This window comes from Bos javanicus, chromosome 15, assembly GCF_032452875.1.
Source record: "Bos javanicus breed banteng chromosome 15, ARS-OSU_banteng_1.0, whole genome shotgun sequence".
Lineage (NCBI taxonomy): Eukaryota > Metazoa > Chordata > Mammalia > Artiodactyla > Bovidae > Bos > Bos javanicus.
The window spans coordinates 29,191,401-29,208,001 of NC_083882.1; the positions used below are offsets into that span (position 1 = coordinate 29,191,401).

The following is a 16,601-nucleotide window of genomic DNA, read 5'->3' on the forward strand; positions in this document are numbered from 1 at the left end:
TTTATGTATTCTCAGGGGTGGAGGACGGGAAGAAATCCTGTTGACACAGTTTTGTAAAGCCTGTCACTCAGTCCCCTGCCTATTACCTCTATAGACCGTTATGCATATTAAAGAAGGGGGGGCGGCAAATACAAAAGAAAAATAAGCGAGAGAGAGTGAGAGGGGGAACAAATCAGGATGCTTGCGGGAATCCACGTGGTCGCCAATCTGTAACTGATCAGAGCAGCGACACTGAAGCAAAACCCCCAGCGCCTAACGCTAAATATATTGCAATGGAGAAACCGTCCACAATGGGGTGTCTATGTCCTTCGCAGAGTCCTGGGGCTGCCGTTTAAGAGACCCTTCCCCTGCTCCCACCCTTTTTGCACCTAGTAAACCACGCGATGTAACAACGGAATCTGGTTCTGTGTGTGCGCTCTGTGTGTGTGCGCTTTGCAAACCATCTGGGCTCCATCCTGCGCGGTTGGAACCACGATCGATCCGGGACGAGTTGGGGGAGTTGAAGCTTGCCTGTGTCTCCTCCCTTTCTCCGCTCCTCTAGGCCCCCACCCCATCGTTCGCTCAGCACAAACGTTTCGCGGGTGGAGGGACGTACGTTTTCAGCACCAGGAGGCCGTGGACCTTCTCTGGAGGCGTGCAGAGCACCCTCCAGAGGGCCAGAGCTGATTGCAACCTGCTCACCACGACCCTCCCCCTCCTCCCCAAATTCACCGCCCCAGGCTGTTATATTACTGGCCGGGCGCCGTACGGGTGCGGGAGTCCAGGAAGGCTGCGTGACCTTCCAGCGAACTCCACCTCGGCCGGGGGTTTGGGGGGGTGGGGATGGAGGCTGCCCCGGGGCCTGCAGGCTGCATATCGATCCCCCAGCCTCAGCCAACGCAAGTTCTCCCAGTACAAACCCCTCCCTCCCTTCTGTGCTTTCCCATCCTTGCAGGCTTCTAACGCCTAGCTTGAGGCGCCCTCCCTTCTTTCCCGCAATAAAGTAAACGGGGTGGATATGCATCCCCCGCCCTAACCCTCCTCCTTCCCCCTCCCCCCTCTGCCCACTAACCCCGCGCATAGAGCTCGCCGCCGGCGGGCCCCTTTCCACCCAGTGTATCATAATGCCCAACGCTCTTCTCCTCCCCCTCTCTTAATCAGAAACGTGCTCGCGAGCCCCCCTCCCTCCGCGTGCATATATTAGGGTCTGCTTTGCATGCAGCGGCAGGCAGAGAACGGAGGAAGAAGGGGCGGGGGCGCTTTTGCCCGCCTCTTCCCTCCAGGCCCCGTTAGCCACCCAGTTTCAGCTTCGTTGTAACGCCGCCTCGTTAGCGGAGCACGCCGGGGCCCCAGTGCCCGGGCGGGAGAAACAGTCCAACTCTGTGCAGAAGGGCACCCAAACCAGACGTTCCCCATCCCCGAGTGCACAGTAGGAAGAGGAGGTGGCGAGAGCCCGAACCACTCGGTGTACGCATTTTGCAGAGAGCTCCAGCATGAAAATGGGAGGGGCTCTTTTAAAAATTTTTTTTATTTTTTAAAGCGCATTCATTGAGGGCCTTCCTATTTTGCATAGAGTAAACTGGGCAACAATTCCGTCTTGCCTGTAGCACAATAAGGGCTCTTTTATTCTAGAAGTGTTAAATCCGGGCTAACCCATCTCGCATCCGTGCCTCGAGGCGGAGAAGGCGCACTCTTCCCCGGCCCGGCAGCCGCGTTAGACTGGAAGCGGCTCTCGCGGGCGGTTCGATTCCCAGCGCATCCCGGGAACGTGTGTAATCGGCCTCTCGGCTCTCGAGGCTGCGGGCGGTGTGGCTCCCTCCGCCTCCATCCACCCCGTAGCCCTCGCCCCTCCCCCTCTCCCCGGAACCCGCGCTCCGCGTCGGGCTCCTGGGCTTCCTTCCCCCCGCCTTCTCCCGAGTCTGCCGCTCCCGGAGGGCGGGGCACGCAGTTATCCAGGTTGCGGGGCGGGAGGGCGGGCGGCAGGCTGCGGCCCGGGCCTCGGGATGGCATAGCGGCGGCCCGGCGTCGGCAGGGCGTGCCTGAGCCCGCTATACAGCTCGCTGGGCCGGCTGGCGCGGCCCGGCGCTCGGCATAGCGGCGGCGGCCTGCTGGCGGCCGGGCGGCGCCGGGCGGCCCAGGCAGGTTCCGGGGCCCGCGGCCCCCCCCCTCGGCCTCCCCGCCCCCCTGTGTTGTCGCCTCTCCCTCTCGCTGCTTCACTTCACGGGGCGAACATGGCGCACAGCTGTCGGTGGCGCTTCCCCGCCCGACCCGGGACCACCGGGGGTGGCGGCGGCGGGGGGCGCCGGGGCCTAGGGGGCGCCCCGCGGCAACGCGTCCCGGCCCTGCTGCTTCCCCCCGGGCCTCCGGTCGGCGGCGGCGGCCCCGGGGCGCCCCCCTCCCCCCCGGCTGTGGCGGCCGCGGCGGCGGCGGCGGGAAGCGGCGGGGCCGGGGTTCCAGGGGGAGCGGCCGCCGCCTCAGCAGCCTCCTCGTCGTCCGCCTCGTCTTCGTCTTCGTCATCGTCCTCAGCCTCCTCCGGGCCGGCCCTGCTCCGGGTGGGCCCGGGCTTCGACGCGGCGCTGCAGGTCTCGGCCGCCATCGGCACCAACCTGCGCCGGTTCCGGGCCGTGTTTGGGGAGAGCGGCGGGGGAGGCGGCAGCGGAGAGGTAAGGGGGCGAGGAACCCCCCAGGTCCGGGGTCTCGACCCTCTGCGGATCCCCCCTCCCCTCCCCCATCCGGGATTGTGGAGCATCCCAATTCGGGGACCATCCCTGGGTCCCTGACCCGGGGCAGACGGCCCTCCCATCTCGGGTCCCCCATACCGGGGTGCAGACCCCAAGGCCCCCCCACCCCGGGGTTCGGACCCATCTGGCCGAGGGCCTTTGCCCCCGACCCTCCTTGCCCTGACCCTTCCCCAAATCCTTTGGCACAGACCCCCCTCCCGGGTTTCCCATCCCGGGACTGAACCCCTCCTCCCTTTCACAGATTACCTCATCCGAGCAAGATTCCTCCCTCCCTCCCTTCCTAGAGACTTGATCCCGCCACATCCCCGCCTCCCTCTCTGGGCAGATGTTTTACTCCTGGGGCAGTTTTCCTCTCGGGCATCTCTCGGGTGATGGCCTCATCCAAAGCCACGTTCTTCTCCCACCCTTGGGGATCGGTGTCCCTTCCAGCACCTTGCTTCCGAAGACCTGGTGAACCCTCGCCCGGTCCCCGGGCCAGGTTCCTACACCAGCAGCCACTCCCCCTTCCCTCACCTCCACCCGCGCCCCCCCCCTACCCACCCACAGCAGAGAGGTCCTCCCGTCATCCCGCCCCACCCCACCGGGAAAAAGCTACTTTCCTCTCCACCTTTCTCCCTTTGCCTCCTTTCCCTCTGAAGATAACGGTGATCTCTTCGTACAGCAGTCTGTTTCCCCCCATCTTACAGAGCTGCAGTTTCTAGCCTACGGGTAGCAGGGGCTTACACTACCTTCACTCCACCCTTTCCCTCCTTTAGAATGAAGGGTTAGTGGCATCTTTGCGGGGGGAAAATAGTCCACTGTCCCTCAGGCTCAGAGAAGAGCAGCTCTCCACCATTTCCCCTGGAGAGGAGGCAGGCTTTCCCCTCCAGCTCTGGGGAAGGGGGCCCCCGTGAGGGGAGGTGTTTGTGGGGGACTTGGGCAGCATCCTCCCAGGGGAAGCAGCTGCTGCTCTCCTACCCCACCCACTGTGCCTGAGAGCACGCAGTCTCTAGCCCTAGCTCCCTCCCGCCCTTCTTTTCTCCGTCATTTCATTATTGATCCACCTTTTCCTAGGCCAATCCTGGGGCTTGGAAGGGGTGGGGGAAGCAGGGTTGGGGTGAGGAGAGTAGATAAGGGACAGTTTTACTGGTGGCTGCTTCTGGTGGAGAGAAAGAGGGTTATGAAGAGCTTATGAAGCAAAGTTATCCTTGGAAGGAGTTAGGGCTCTCTCTGATTTGTTTTAAGGGGGACCCAGGGAGGATGAAGGGTCTCGAGCTTTGCTCTTTCCACATTAGTATCGGGAGGAGAATGGGGAGGCTTTGGTAGGCATTATTCGGCCCCCTTCAGCCAAAAGGAAAGTTGCCCTGGGAAGGGAAGTTGAGTTCAGGTTCAGCCAGTGGCGTTGCGCATTTGTTTTCCATTGGGTGCAAAAGGGGGAGTTTGAATTGGAGGGAAAGGGGCAGAATGGCATGGAGGGGGGTGCTAGAAGGAGGAAGAGCAGCTGCTTGGGGCTGAAGCTGAGTGGGTAGGGGGTTGCTGCTCTGGAGTGCTCTTGATTGAAACAGAAAGGGAAAGATAACAACGAGCCGTTTCCTGCGTGCTCTGCCGTTGGTGCACACAAAATATCCTGGGCAAACCCCTGGTCCCCTATTGTGCCCTGCACCCCTTTAGATCTACGGAAAGATCCTGGGAGGAAGGGGAGGGAGGAGATCCCAGGGACCCTGGCCCCTCCTTTCAAGGAGCTGGCATTTTTTAGTTGTTAGTCTTCCTGCCTCCTTTTTTAAATCGTTTCTAAGGCAGCATGATGAGGAGACTGACAACAACCCGCCTTCTGACAGAGCAAGGAGGACATGATGGGGGCGTGTTCCTTGCTCTCTAGCTAGCTGCAGCGTCCCTCTTCCCTGCCTCTCTCTGCTCTCTCTCCACCTCCTTTTCCCAGCCTTCAGAAGGCAGCTGCAGTCAGCAGGGTTGTTTGAGACTATTTATTGGTTGCTGTAGATTATTATTTTTTTTTGAAAGGCCAATTCTGTATTTTTTAAGCTAACAACACAGATCCCATGTAGTTGGAGAACCAAAGGCCTCATACATGACAAAAAGACTGAACCGTTCAGGTTACTTGCATGGAGTTGGTGCTTAAATGTGAGTTGATTTTGCTTTTTTAAAAGATACAGCAGCAAAAAAAAAAAAAAAAAAATAGACTTACTGACATTTCATTTACCTTCTTATTTTCAAAACTGAGACTTGCCTGGTTATATGTAGAATTTTAGCCCATGTATACTTGAGTATAATAAGAACGTCTCTATTAGGAGAAGTTAGTCTATTTTTAAGGGGATCCTGAGAAGCATTTTCTTCTTGTTTAGCATGCTTGTATATTTTGTATTGAAGGACCAAGTACTTGTTCACATTCCAAATGTTATCACATATTCAAAAGCAAAGTTTTATGCTGACAGCTTCCAATCATAGCTTTTCAAGAGACTGGTTAGAAAGAGAGCCACCTGGATTCAGGGACCTAATGTCTGGGCACCAGAATATTTTATCTGTTGGTCTTTGACAAGTCACCTTTAAAGTTTTAATCAGGTGCTAACATTTTCTTATCCACTGGCATTATTTTGTTTAGCATTAGTATGTAGTGTAAAACCTGTCAAAGAGTTGCAGTAATTTCAACTAAGAGCATATTAATTTTTTTTTTCTTTAAGACTTTTGCGTGAACAGTAGTTGCTACTTCAGTATGAGACGAATGGTTGACTCCTTATGTTAAACTTCAGTATTTTTTCTGAATTGGGCTAGAATGAGCTGTTGTTCCATTGGGAAGCCTTTCATGTGGTAGTTTGAGTTACTCTAGGACGGGTTAATGGTGTATATTCATGAGTACTCACTCATGGTATGGTTTAGTACTAAACCATAGTGGTTACAGCCTTGGACCTGGTTGTTTTCAGTGTAGAAACCAAGAGTTTTGTTAGAGAGACTTAACAAATCAATGATAAAAGTTCCAAAAAGGAGGTTTAGGGTTTCCCTGGGCTAACACGAAGTTCTAAGGGTTGTTTCTCAGAAGTTGCTCACAGATCTGCATCAAGCCCTTTCTGGTTCATGAAGGCATAGATTGTGATCCAGAGTGATTCTGGCCTCTTTATATTTTGGTTCGCTTTAACTGAATAATGACTATAATTTCTCCATAACAAAAGCGCACTCATTGAACTGCTAAGTTCAAGTGGTTGAAAGATGACAGAACTTCCAGGTCAGTTCCCGCCTGCAGCTCCTGTAGCTCCGGGTTTGTCCCTTACTGCCACACGTTCTGAACTTCCCTGGGGACTGAATCTCTCTCTGAGTAATAACTACATGTAAGAGTTTTTCATGACCAAATTCTGTCAGATGGGATTATTTTTTTAAAAAATCTACATAGTGTTGCTGGTCTCCTGTTGGGGCTTTCTTTGTGACAATTGTGAAATAGAATTAATTTGAGTTTTATTTGATTGTGCACTGTAAGAAATCTCAGCGGTCTGCTTTTTTGCTTCCCTCTGCCCTGAATGGTGTCAGGGTCCTACTTTTTGAGGATTGTCTCAGGTGGTGTTTATGTGAGTCTACTTTGCCATCTAAATATACATAGTTCAGCATTCTCTGTTGATTAGAATTGGGACTTTTTAATATGAATCCCTCAATGGTCCACTTATCAGCATGTAGTCTTTGTTTATTACCTTCATACTCCAGTTACTGTTCATACCACCTCACAAAAGGTTAAAAGCAGTATTTCCATTCTGATTGAACATGGCAGACTTTGATCAGCTATAAATGGAAACTGAATCACAACATTGTTATGTATTTGTCTTTATTCTTGAAATGGCAGTTTAGTTCAGGTAGCCCCAGGTGGGCTCTTGAGTGGGGATTAGAAAAGATGTAGTTGTGGAGTGGGAGAGCATCTGTGATTTTTTTTTTTTAATGGTCTCTGGGTATATGTGCCAAGAGTGGAAGTTGCTCTTTCATTGCCCTCACAGCTAATCCTGAGCTGGGCAGAAGGAAAGTGAAGCAGAGAACAGGTGGGCTAGAAGAAACCCCTCCGAGTGGAAGTCGGTAGACATGACATGAGTCCTCGTACTCATCTCTTTCACTCACCAGTCTGGACAATTTCACTTTTAATCTGAAACTTCCGACCTGTAAAATGAGAAGGTTGGGCCACATGTCAGTTCAGGAATCTTTTCTGCTCCAGTATTCTCATTCCTTTCTGTTATATTAATTATTTGCTCAGGTCAGAACTTATTCTTAATTTTTTTTAAGAGTCAGAGTCAGTGAACCTGTTTGGTAATTTTTAATATCAGAGTGTACATTAGCCCATTTAACTGCCATTTAACTGCCATTATTATTGGGAAGAGAAATTTGAACTCGGTAGGAAAGTTTTCTTTGTATGGACAAGATGTAAGAACTCTATGGGGAAAGTTCTTAGCTGAAGTTGACCAATTTCATTTATGAGAAAAATGAAGATACAATTTTGAGTATAACTCATTTTCTGATATTTAGACGCCCTCTTGTTTGGCTAGATTTGTTTCTATGTTTTCAATATTGTTGATTCTTGACTGTCCGAAAAGAAGTTATTTTCAGTCTAGGTTGTATATTCTTTTAGGTGTATGAGCTTTTAAATGGAAAAAAAAAATTCAAGACACTAATGTATTTATAAGTCCAAAGTGATGGTGCCCACATTGCAGGGAGTAGCTGTTAATAGGCTCAGAAACATACTCTGGTTTTTACTGAGCATCCCAAATGCAACCTTTAGAACTTTTCTTCACCTCTCACTGAAAGGCATATCACTTGTCTCCACCTTTGCTTTCCATCTAATTATCTTAAGGCACTTGCTCTTGTAGGAAATTGTTGGGTCACAAAACAGTGATTGATCTTGACTGGAAGTTGAGAAAACACTCATCTTGACTCCCCTCCCATGTCTGCTCACCTGGTATCCGGCCTTCCACAGAGCAGCCGGACAGACTTACTACCTACTGCCTTCCTTGCCCTGTGGCTAAAGGGGGTGGGTAGCCCTGCTATGCTTGCTCTGAGGCAAAACAGACTGCACTGCCTCTCTCTCCTTTGGAGACTCACTGTTTTAATTGTAGGTCTCCTAATTAAGATCTCTTTGTGCCTGCCCACATTCCACTAGTGTTGGCACAGAACTTCAGCTTCCTTCTAGCACTTAACTGAAGGCCTTCAGTCAGGCCTTTTGTGAACATCTTGTCTCTTTCCATTCTTCTTCTGCCAAGGTGGAGAGCCCAGCGGCGGAGACCTATGAGACTGGGGGAAGCTTTGTGACTGTCACTACTTTGGGAGGAATTTATTCTTGGATTGCTGGGATGGGACCTTCTTTTGTTTGCATATGTTATTTTCAGGAATTAAGAAAGGTTAAATTACTAATGAGTCTGACATGCGATACCTACATTTAAGTCAGATTCTTAACCCTGTAGGCACTAGTGGGAAGGAGGAAGCTAAAGAGTTTACTATTAAAAGTATTTGTTTGGGTCTTATCTACACTGGTTTAAAGCTTGGTGAACAAAATCTTATGGAGTAAATCACGGACTTGGGCTTTCTGTGGTTTCGAAGATGATCAATCAAATGAAATGATTAAATTGTATCAGATTTTTAAAAAAATACTTATTTTTATTTATTTATTTGGCTGGTCCAGGGCTTAGTTGCAGCACATAGGATTTTTAGTTGCTGTGTGTGGGATCTAGTTCCCTGACCAGGGATTGAAACCAGACCCCCTGGATTGGGAGCTCCGAGTCTTAACCACTAGACTACCAGGGAAGCCCACTGTATCAGATTTTAAAACATGGAGTTAACTTTGATATTTGAATTAACTTTTTTGATTAGAAAAGATTTCCGGAGGGTCTCGAAATTGTTGAGTTAATTAAGAATACTCTTGTGAGTCTCCAGTATCTCTTGAGAAGATCAGGAATTGGCTAGGCTTCTAGAGTAGTTTCAGAATAAGGGAAAGTAATTTTTCTGGAAAATGTAGTTTTACTCTAGGTCCTACTGTGTAAGTGCTCACAATACAGTCCTTTATATGTGGCATGTTAGAGGAACTGCAGTCTTTATTAAGAAAAAGGAATCTTGACTCCTTCACCTGGATCCAGATGGTTTCATTGATCACATCGGTATAAGATGGACAAAGGGCTACTTTTTTGTTGTTATTGTCATTTCCTTGGTTGTGAAGAAGGCCTGAAAGAAGGAAGTTCGGGATCTTTATGGCATGCATGAAATAAAGCTGGAGGCCTGTGCTCTTACACCTGAGTGGGTGGTTTTATGGCCTAATGCTCTAATTGCTGGCATTTATGACAGTGTGGATGCAACTGGCCCTGTGGCTGAGGTGGATTATGTTGGGAATAGGGAGAGAAAAGGGGTCCTTTTGTTAGCCTTTTCATTTTCGCCCTCAATAAGTTCTCTGAGAAAGCCCTGAGGAAATACAGAGACACTTGGACTGAGGGAATGACATCCCATAAAATGGTTCTTTACGTTTTTAAAATAGATGAGCTGCTTTTCTTGACCTATCCAAAGAAATCCATACCACCACTGTTAAATATTTCAATGAGCTTTGTACCTTGTCAGGTTACACTCCAGGGGAAGCCAACCAGGAGAAGGTTGGAGGCACTGCCAGGCATTTGCTTCTAAAAAGCAAGATATTTGAAAGAAGAATTCTGTTGTGTGAATTTTATTGTAGTTGTTTTGGATGATGTAAATCCTCTTGTAAGCTGAGTCTGAAACTTCTTAGAGGCCGAACTTGCTTTAACTTTTTAGATGTTGAATATAACTATTCTGATGTGTTTTAGTTTTAAGGAAACAGTTGAAGATATAAATGTAAGAGTTAGTTGGCAGTTTTCTGTGCTGTGTATGAAAATTCCCCTTTTCTTTGAAATGAGTAGTTGTTTTTCTATTTGACAAATAGACTGAAGGGATTTCCCCAGCTCTTTTACCTTTAATTATCACTACAGGAGTGCCTTGTGTGGCACCAGTGGGTAGGATCTATTCAACTGGCATTTATTTCTGGAGTTGGAGTTTTTTCCCCATATATTTTATCTGTTTTCTTGCATTTCTTTTTTTGTGTTTGGTTGGAATATTTGAGTGTAGACGTTTTGATGCCTTTCATCAGTAAGAGCTATGAACCTTTCTAACATTTGGACTGTTTCAGAGAGATCCAACCCTTACAATCCACACTTTGCTGAAGCATCATTGTTTCATTCTCATTTTACAGCATCAAAGTAATTGTGGCTTTCTGTCTTGAATTAGGGGAATAATATTACTTGTAAGGAGTGTTTTAGACAACCTTTTTAAAATGAAGCTCTCCTTTGTACTCTCTCAGTTCTAAAAACTGGGGAGTAGTTAATCACACATATCTGTAATAAGTATCTACACCTCGAGGAATAAATATTTACACATGCTTGTATTCAACCTCTGTCCATCCATGATTATTGACTGATTTTTTAGATCAAACATAAACATACAACATTGTCCCTAGATTATTGCCTTTAATTATAAGCAGTAAAACCATGTGGATAGCATCTCTTTAAGCTTAGTTAATGAGGAAATCCTTTTGTAATCTCTCCAGCAAGGATTTTTTATTCATGCATGTATAAATACCTTTACAAAGGAAAGGTAGAATCTTATTATCTAATCTGTAATTGTGTGAGATAGTATAGCACAGTAATTAGGAGCTATTAAGACCATGAGCTCTGGATTTAGACTGGCTGGGTTCAAATCTTGGCTCAGCCATTTAGTAGCTGAATGACTTTGGAAAACTTTCTTAACCTCTCCATGCTTCAGTTTTTTCATTTGTAAATTAGTGGTAATTGTGCTTCATAAGATTACTGTGAGGCTTAATTGAAATTATTATGCATGCAAAGTATTTAGCACTTTGCCTGGTACATAGCAATCTTTCATTATTATTAGGACTCAGATTTAAAGGACAGGAGTGCTTCTTTTCCCACCAAGATAACAGGTTCTTATTACTTTGAGGTATACATATATATGTGTGTACATATATATCTATTCGAGTGCTATAATCTTGATTTAAGAATGTTCTTGCTTTTGATATAGGTGTCAAGTTCATCACTAAGCTAGGTGGAACCAAACTGAAGCCAGCCACACATCTTGCTAACAGTGGGTACCATTGGTATCTAACTAGAATATAATTAGAGATAAGGCAAAAAGCGAGAAAAAAAACAAGACAGTAAATAGGCAGGTAGGTAACCAAGGAAGGCATTGCCTTCATGAGTTGCATAATTATCAGGCCAAGGCAGCTGTATTGGGGTTGCTACTCTTGGTCTGTATAACTGGTGTTGCTTATCTTTTCGAGTATGAGTACATGGTGATTTCCTGAAACAACTCTGAGGCTCTTCAGGGTGCTTGGCCCCCAGGTTCAGATTCATTAGTCTGTACTTGGTAACTGTTTGACATTTGTTCTCAAGTTTCAGCTTAAGGAGAGTAAGTTTAGGCCTATGGAGATCAATGCAACTACAGTTTATTTACAGAAAAAATGCTAAATTATAGGCTGGAACTTAAACTTGAGACATAAAAATAACCACAAGTAGAATAGTCAAAAAATAAATTAAGCTTTAAGAGTCGTTCATAGAGGATAGTATGCTTAAGGAGGAAAAATATAGTTTTATCTCACTTAAAAAATAGGTTTGCTAAAATACCTGATATACTATTTTTTTTTTTTTTACAGATGAAAAAAACCAAGGTACAGACATGTTAAATAGATTTCCTTAAGTTTTGCGGCTAGTAAGTGACAGATAGTGAAAATCGTTCAGTTATGTCTGACTCTTTGCGACCCCATGGACTATAGAGTCCATGGAATTCTCCAGGCCAGAATACTGGAGTGGGTAGTCTTTCCCTTCTCCAGGGGATCTTCCCAACCCAGGGATTGAACGCAGGTCTCCCACATTGCAGGTGGATTCTTTACCAGCCGAGCCACCAGAGAAGCCTGTAAGTGATGGAGCTAGAATTCAAATCCAGACCTGTAACTATTTGAAGGCTCATTCATGCTCTTTGCGCTGTGCTACCTTCTGTCCCTTTCTCTTCCCACCCCATCCAGTCACTTTCTGGGGCTTGTCTGTGATACTGTTGTAGTGTTTCTTTAATCTGTCACTGTTTTTCTGTTTTTATCATCCTACTTTAAATTTCCATTACCTTGGCATGGATTATAATCGTAATCTCCTAACTGGTCTCTCTGCTTTCCTTTTCACTGTATATACAGTGTTGCCAGTGGTTTTCTTAAATACAGATCTGATTCTGTCACTTTATTCCTAAAACTCTTTGACTTCTCACTGAATGTAAAATAAGATTTAAAATTCCCAGCCCTTCATAATCTAGCTGGCCTACATTCCTACATTTTGAACATTATCTCCTGAACACACATTTTCACTTAATGTGCTTCAGCCACATTGAGCTACCAGTCTGTTAGGTGTTCTCCGCAGTGTTTGTGCCTGCCTTTATACATCTGCTAATGCCTCTCCTTTGCCTTACAGCATTTTCCCATCTTGACCTGCCTCTGACTTATTCATCTCTCATGGCTCAGTTCAGATCCCACTCTTCGTGAAGCTTTCAAGATACCACTACTATCTGAAATTCAGCTTTTCCTTTTCTGTTTTCTTAGTGTTCTTTATCCTCCCCTTAAAGAATTCACTCCAGGATACTTTCTGTTGTACATACTTTTGATTGTGTCTGTCTTTCCCCCATTAGATTATGATTTCCTTAACACATGGACCATTTCTAGTCATCATTTGTGTTTTATGTTGTTTACAATGGTGACTTTTCATTTAGAAGGTGACCAGTGAATGTTGAATTGAAAATTTGTTATACATACAACTTCTAGAAATACTTCGTAAGGATATATTGCCTAAGGTATTATGTTGTTCAAGACTATTAGGATAGTTCTGAAGCTAACTTAAGTACAGCAAAAGAAAGTCCAAGAGCCATCAGAGGACACGTTTGTAAAAGTAGTGGTCGGGGCTTTAGAAGTGATGTCGAGGAATCTGGATGGGGTGGTATCATCTTTAAATAGATAATGCTGGCACTGGTCACCCCCTTACTGGAGTGTTGTTTCCATTTCTAGGTTCCTCAACTTAAAGGGATGAGGAGACCTTGGAGACCGTTCCGAGGAGACTCAAAAGATGATTATATGATTGGAAGTCAGTCCTGTGAGGAAAGGTTGAGAGAATGAAAGGTTAAGAGGCAACTTAATAACTCTTCAAAAAACATGAATGGATCCATTATTAGGAATGGTAACCAGCTGTTTTCCAGCTCCACTGATGCTCAAATGAGAGTAAAATAGGTTTAAATTGAAGCAAAGGATAGTTGTGTAAAGATCTTGATGCTAATGATAATTTTCATGATAATGATGGTGAAAAGATTACTGAAATAATTTTATGATCTTCTCTGGAGGTGAATTTTGAAGTACAGTCTTACATATGTGTAAAATGACTTCTCAAGCCACCTTCTCACTCTCTGAATCAATAATTTTTTTTATTCAGATCCTGGAGGGTGTGGATCATGTTCTATACTTTTTAATATTCCCCAAGGGGTCCTAGGGTCTCACTGGCTCCCTGAGACGTATTTTATTTGAATTGTCAGTTTATGGCAATAATTAACTTTCAGTAGCAAGCTCTAGAGAAAGGTCTTTATGAAATGATTTTATAGTGGTTTTATAGGAGAATAAAAACTTGGTAAATGGAGCTAAGAGGGAAATCTTAAAGTCAAGAGAAACTAGGGGAGATAGTAGTTCTGGTCTCAATATAGGAAGCAAATATTTATAGCTTTTATATCCATTTTCAGTTGTAGTCTAAAGAGATGTGCTGCAGAATATTCCTTGTTAAGGGTATCACTGCTTATGGATGCATTATAACAAGTGCTTTGTATATCGTTTCCAGTCTAATAAGGTTGGCTTCATGTGAATGAGGATTACAAAGGCCTCTGACCCTTGGCTTTTGAGGCCGGGAGGAGGGCTTGCATTACTCAGAATGAAACCTTTTTAAATATGTTGGGTTGCAAAAAGCATTTCCGGCACAGTCAGAATGAAAACTTTGAATTGGGATTATTCATATAGATTACCAAGAGTCTGGGCAGAACTGATATTAACACCAGCTCTTTTTCCTGCTAGCTTTTAGTCCCACAACCTTGAGTGGGTTACTGAAGGTTTAGGACTTTGGAATTTAGTACTGGAATTGTGTATAAACTCCTTCTTGTAGGTAAATTGATACTAGGTTTATTTAAGGTTATCTGGCCTTAAGTGATAAAAATGTAATGAGTAGTTTCTAAGTTTCATGTAGAATGCTGTCCACTGTTAACCAGACCATCTCAAAATGACTGGAGTTCAGAGTTGAAGCTGGATTGTTGCAGGGATTCTGCAAGTGGTGGCAAAGTGAATAGTGGCTTGATTACCGAATTGTAAAATTGGTGCCATCTGAGAAACTGGGAATTGGAAATATAAGAGAGTCCTACTTTTCCTGTGGGGTTTCCCTGGTGGCTCAGCGGTAAGAATCTGCCTGCCAATGCAGGAGACTTGGGTTCAGTCCCTGGGTCAGAAGATCTCCTGGAGAAGGAAATGGCAACCTGTTCCAGTGTTCTTGCCTGGGAAATCCATGGACAGAAGAGCGTGGCGGACTGTAGTCCACGGGTTTGCAAAAGAGTCAGAGATGACGTAGTGACTAAACAACAGTTTTCTCTGTAACTTTTAGTTGCTTATCATAAAGGTATAAATTAAGAAAGCAAGAGTTTACAAAAGCAAAGAATACTTCTTATGATTGTCTATTCATTCTCCTTGAGAGATTCCAGTGTTAGAGTAATAAAATACCAGGGACTTTTTTGTTTTAGTGAGTTGATGCCACATAAACTTTAGTGAGCTTCTCAGAATGTGACGATAAACTTCCAAATATGATGTAGAAGTCAGCTGGTTTTTTAAGATAATAAGAACACAAAATTTCCAAATTCATACACTGAACATTAATCTTCAAAAATGTTAGGTCATATTCTGTTGACTGATTTGGTAGCTTTGTTGTTTTGCCAAAGATAATGTTTACTTTTGTGTCCGAATTCACTTTGTTCCTTTAGAAAACTGACTCTTTGTAGAGATAACTCTATTTACCTTTAGAGGAAAGAAAGTTGTGAACTCCTCAGTGTTACTTTAGTTGTTGTTGGTCATTCAACAGCCCAGAAGGAAAGATGCAATCTGACTTTTACACCAAGATCAGAACAACAAGCTGGAAGAAAAAAAAAATGAAATATTCTGGTAGAAATTTATAATTGAATGAACATACACCTCAAAATGAAGTTAACTATTGGAAGTTGGCCTATGGAGGACCAGAACTTCTTGTAATAAAAAGAACCATCTCTGAAAACAGTGTTGGTGTTTGTTTGTTTAATTTTTCCAGGCGTTCAAGTGGATCTAGTCATTTTGTGGTACTTCCCTGTTAAACAAAGAAGAAACCCTGTCATTGTGTTGATTAATTTAATGTCTACAGTATATCAGTTAAGTGGGCTTTATTTCTTCTACTTCAGCAAGTAGACAAACCAGTTCAGACTTGGAACCTAGAAGACTGAAAGTCTTTAATTTTTGTTTGTTCTGTTTTGGGTTTGTTTTGTTTTTAAAGATCCTGCAAAGTAATTTGGAGCATTGCCAAGAATCTGTATAGCTTACTATCTGATGTAGTGGGTTCATTTTGTCTTTTGTCTTTTTTTTTTTTTTTCAAAGATGCTGAGCTGCTTTATGTTTGCTTCTTTTTCCAGAGCAGGATGGGTGGAGCTCACCTGTCTCGTGCTGTTTTGAGCATCTCTGCTTCTTGCTCCTGTTGATAAGGAGTGAGGATAAGGAGACAGTTCTTTCTCTAATTACAAAGTGGGTAGCATTTGTGTTTTGTAGGTAACAGTGCTAGGTAGAATTGAATTAAATATTTGAAAACGGTTTCATTCCTGCGTAGGTGAAAACTTAACCAACTGTCGTTACTGAGGGACAGTGTATTACTGTCTTTGCACTCTTTAATCCTAGGTGACTTTTGGGGGTTCAGTATCAGATAGAGAACATATTTAAAACAGTTGAAATCTCTTCCTTTGTGTTACACATTCAAACAGCCATAATTCTCTTTGATGCACCAAGAGCCAGAGAGAATCTGGCCTTGGCCCTGCCACTGCCAGTTTGTTGACGAGAGATGATGATGTCAGTTCAATAACCGTATACATCTCTCAGCTGGTTGGATTTCAGAAACCATCTTGGCTTAAGAAGTTTATCTCCTGATATTTGTGTATTTGACTATGCTTGAATATTTTATACTCTTATAAATTCAGTCAAATTATTGTTACACTCACATTTGGAAATAATTTACAAGTGTCACTATATAGTTTTCTTTTACAAATGATGAACAGCTTGTAAAGAGGCTTATCTTCCCCCCAGTGGCATTCATAAACATAGCACTCTACAAAGTAAGAGATAGCAACTTAGCTATCTTAGCTATTTTTCTAAGAATGTCTTATGTACCGGGCAGATAACCAAGTGTTGGGGCATTAGCCCTGAATAAGTCTCTTCCTTCATGAAACTTACATTTAATTCCTCTTTACCAAGCTTGGCTTAAAATATAGCATGAATATAAGTACTAAAATTATAATACCTTGCAAGATACTTTGGATATTGGTCATTTGAAGGTTGAAGCTCTCGAAGCTAATATTAACAGAATTGTTCTTGGGAGCAATTCAAGTAGTAGTCTTTATTTACTGATTCTTGAGTGTCAGTTGTACCCCGTGTGTTTATAGCTTCCTTTCCCCTCCTGTTAAAAGGAACTGAAGCACACGGACTTCCCAGGTGGTGCAGTGGTAAAGAATCTGATGCCAATGCAGGAGACTCGAGGGGTGTGGGTTCAGTCCCTGGGCGGGGAAGATCCC

At 44.6% G+C, this 16,601-nt stretch overlaps 1 protein-coding gene across 11 annotated transcripts in view; it reads left to right on the forward strand.

Annotated features, from left to right (window-relative positions):
- Positions 1–1,962: 1,962 nt before the first annotated feature.
- Positions 1,963–16,601, forward strand: part of KMT2A (lysine methyltransferase 2A) — a 78,121-nt gene continuing 63,482 nt past the window's right edge. For 5 of the 11 annotated variants that reach the window (XM_061440460.1, XM_061440463.1, XM_061440466.1 and 2 more), the window contains exons 1-2: positions 1,965–2,642; positions 4,740–4,838. In XM_061440460.1, coding sequence (XP_061296444.1) covers positions 2,211–2,642; positions 4,740–4,838 — 531 coding nt within the window. In that variant the 5' untranslated portion in view covers positions 1,965–2,210. Of the gene's footprint in view, positions 2,643–4,739; positions 4,839–16,601 lie in introns of all 11 variants that reach the window. The other 6 variants (XM_061440461.1, XM_061440462.1, XM_061440464.1 and 3 more) reach the window with 4 other exon arrangements.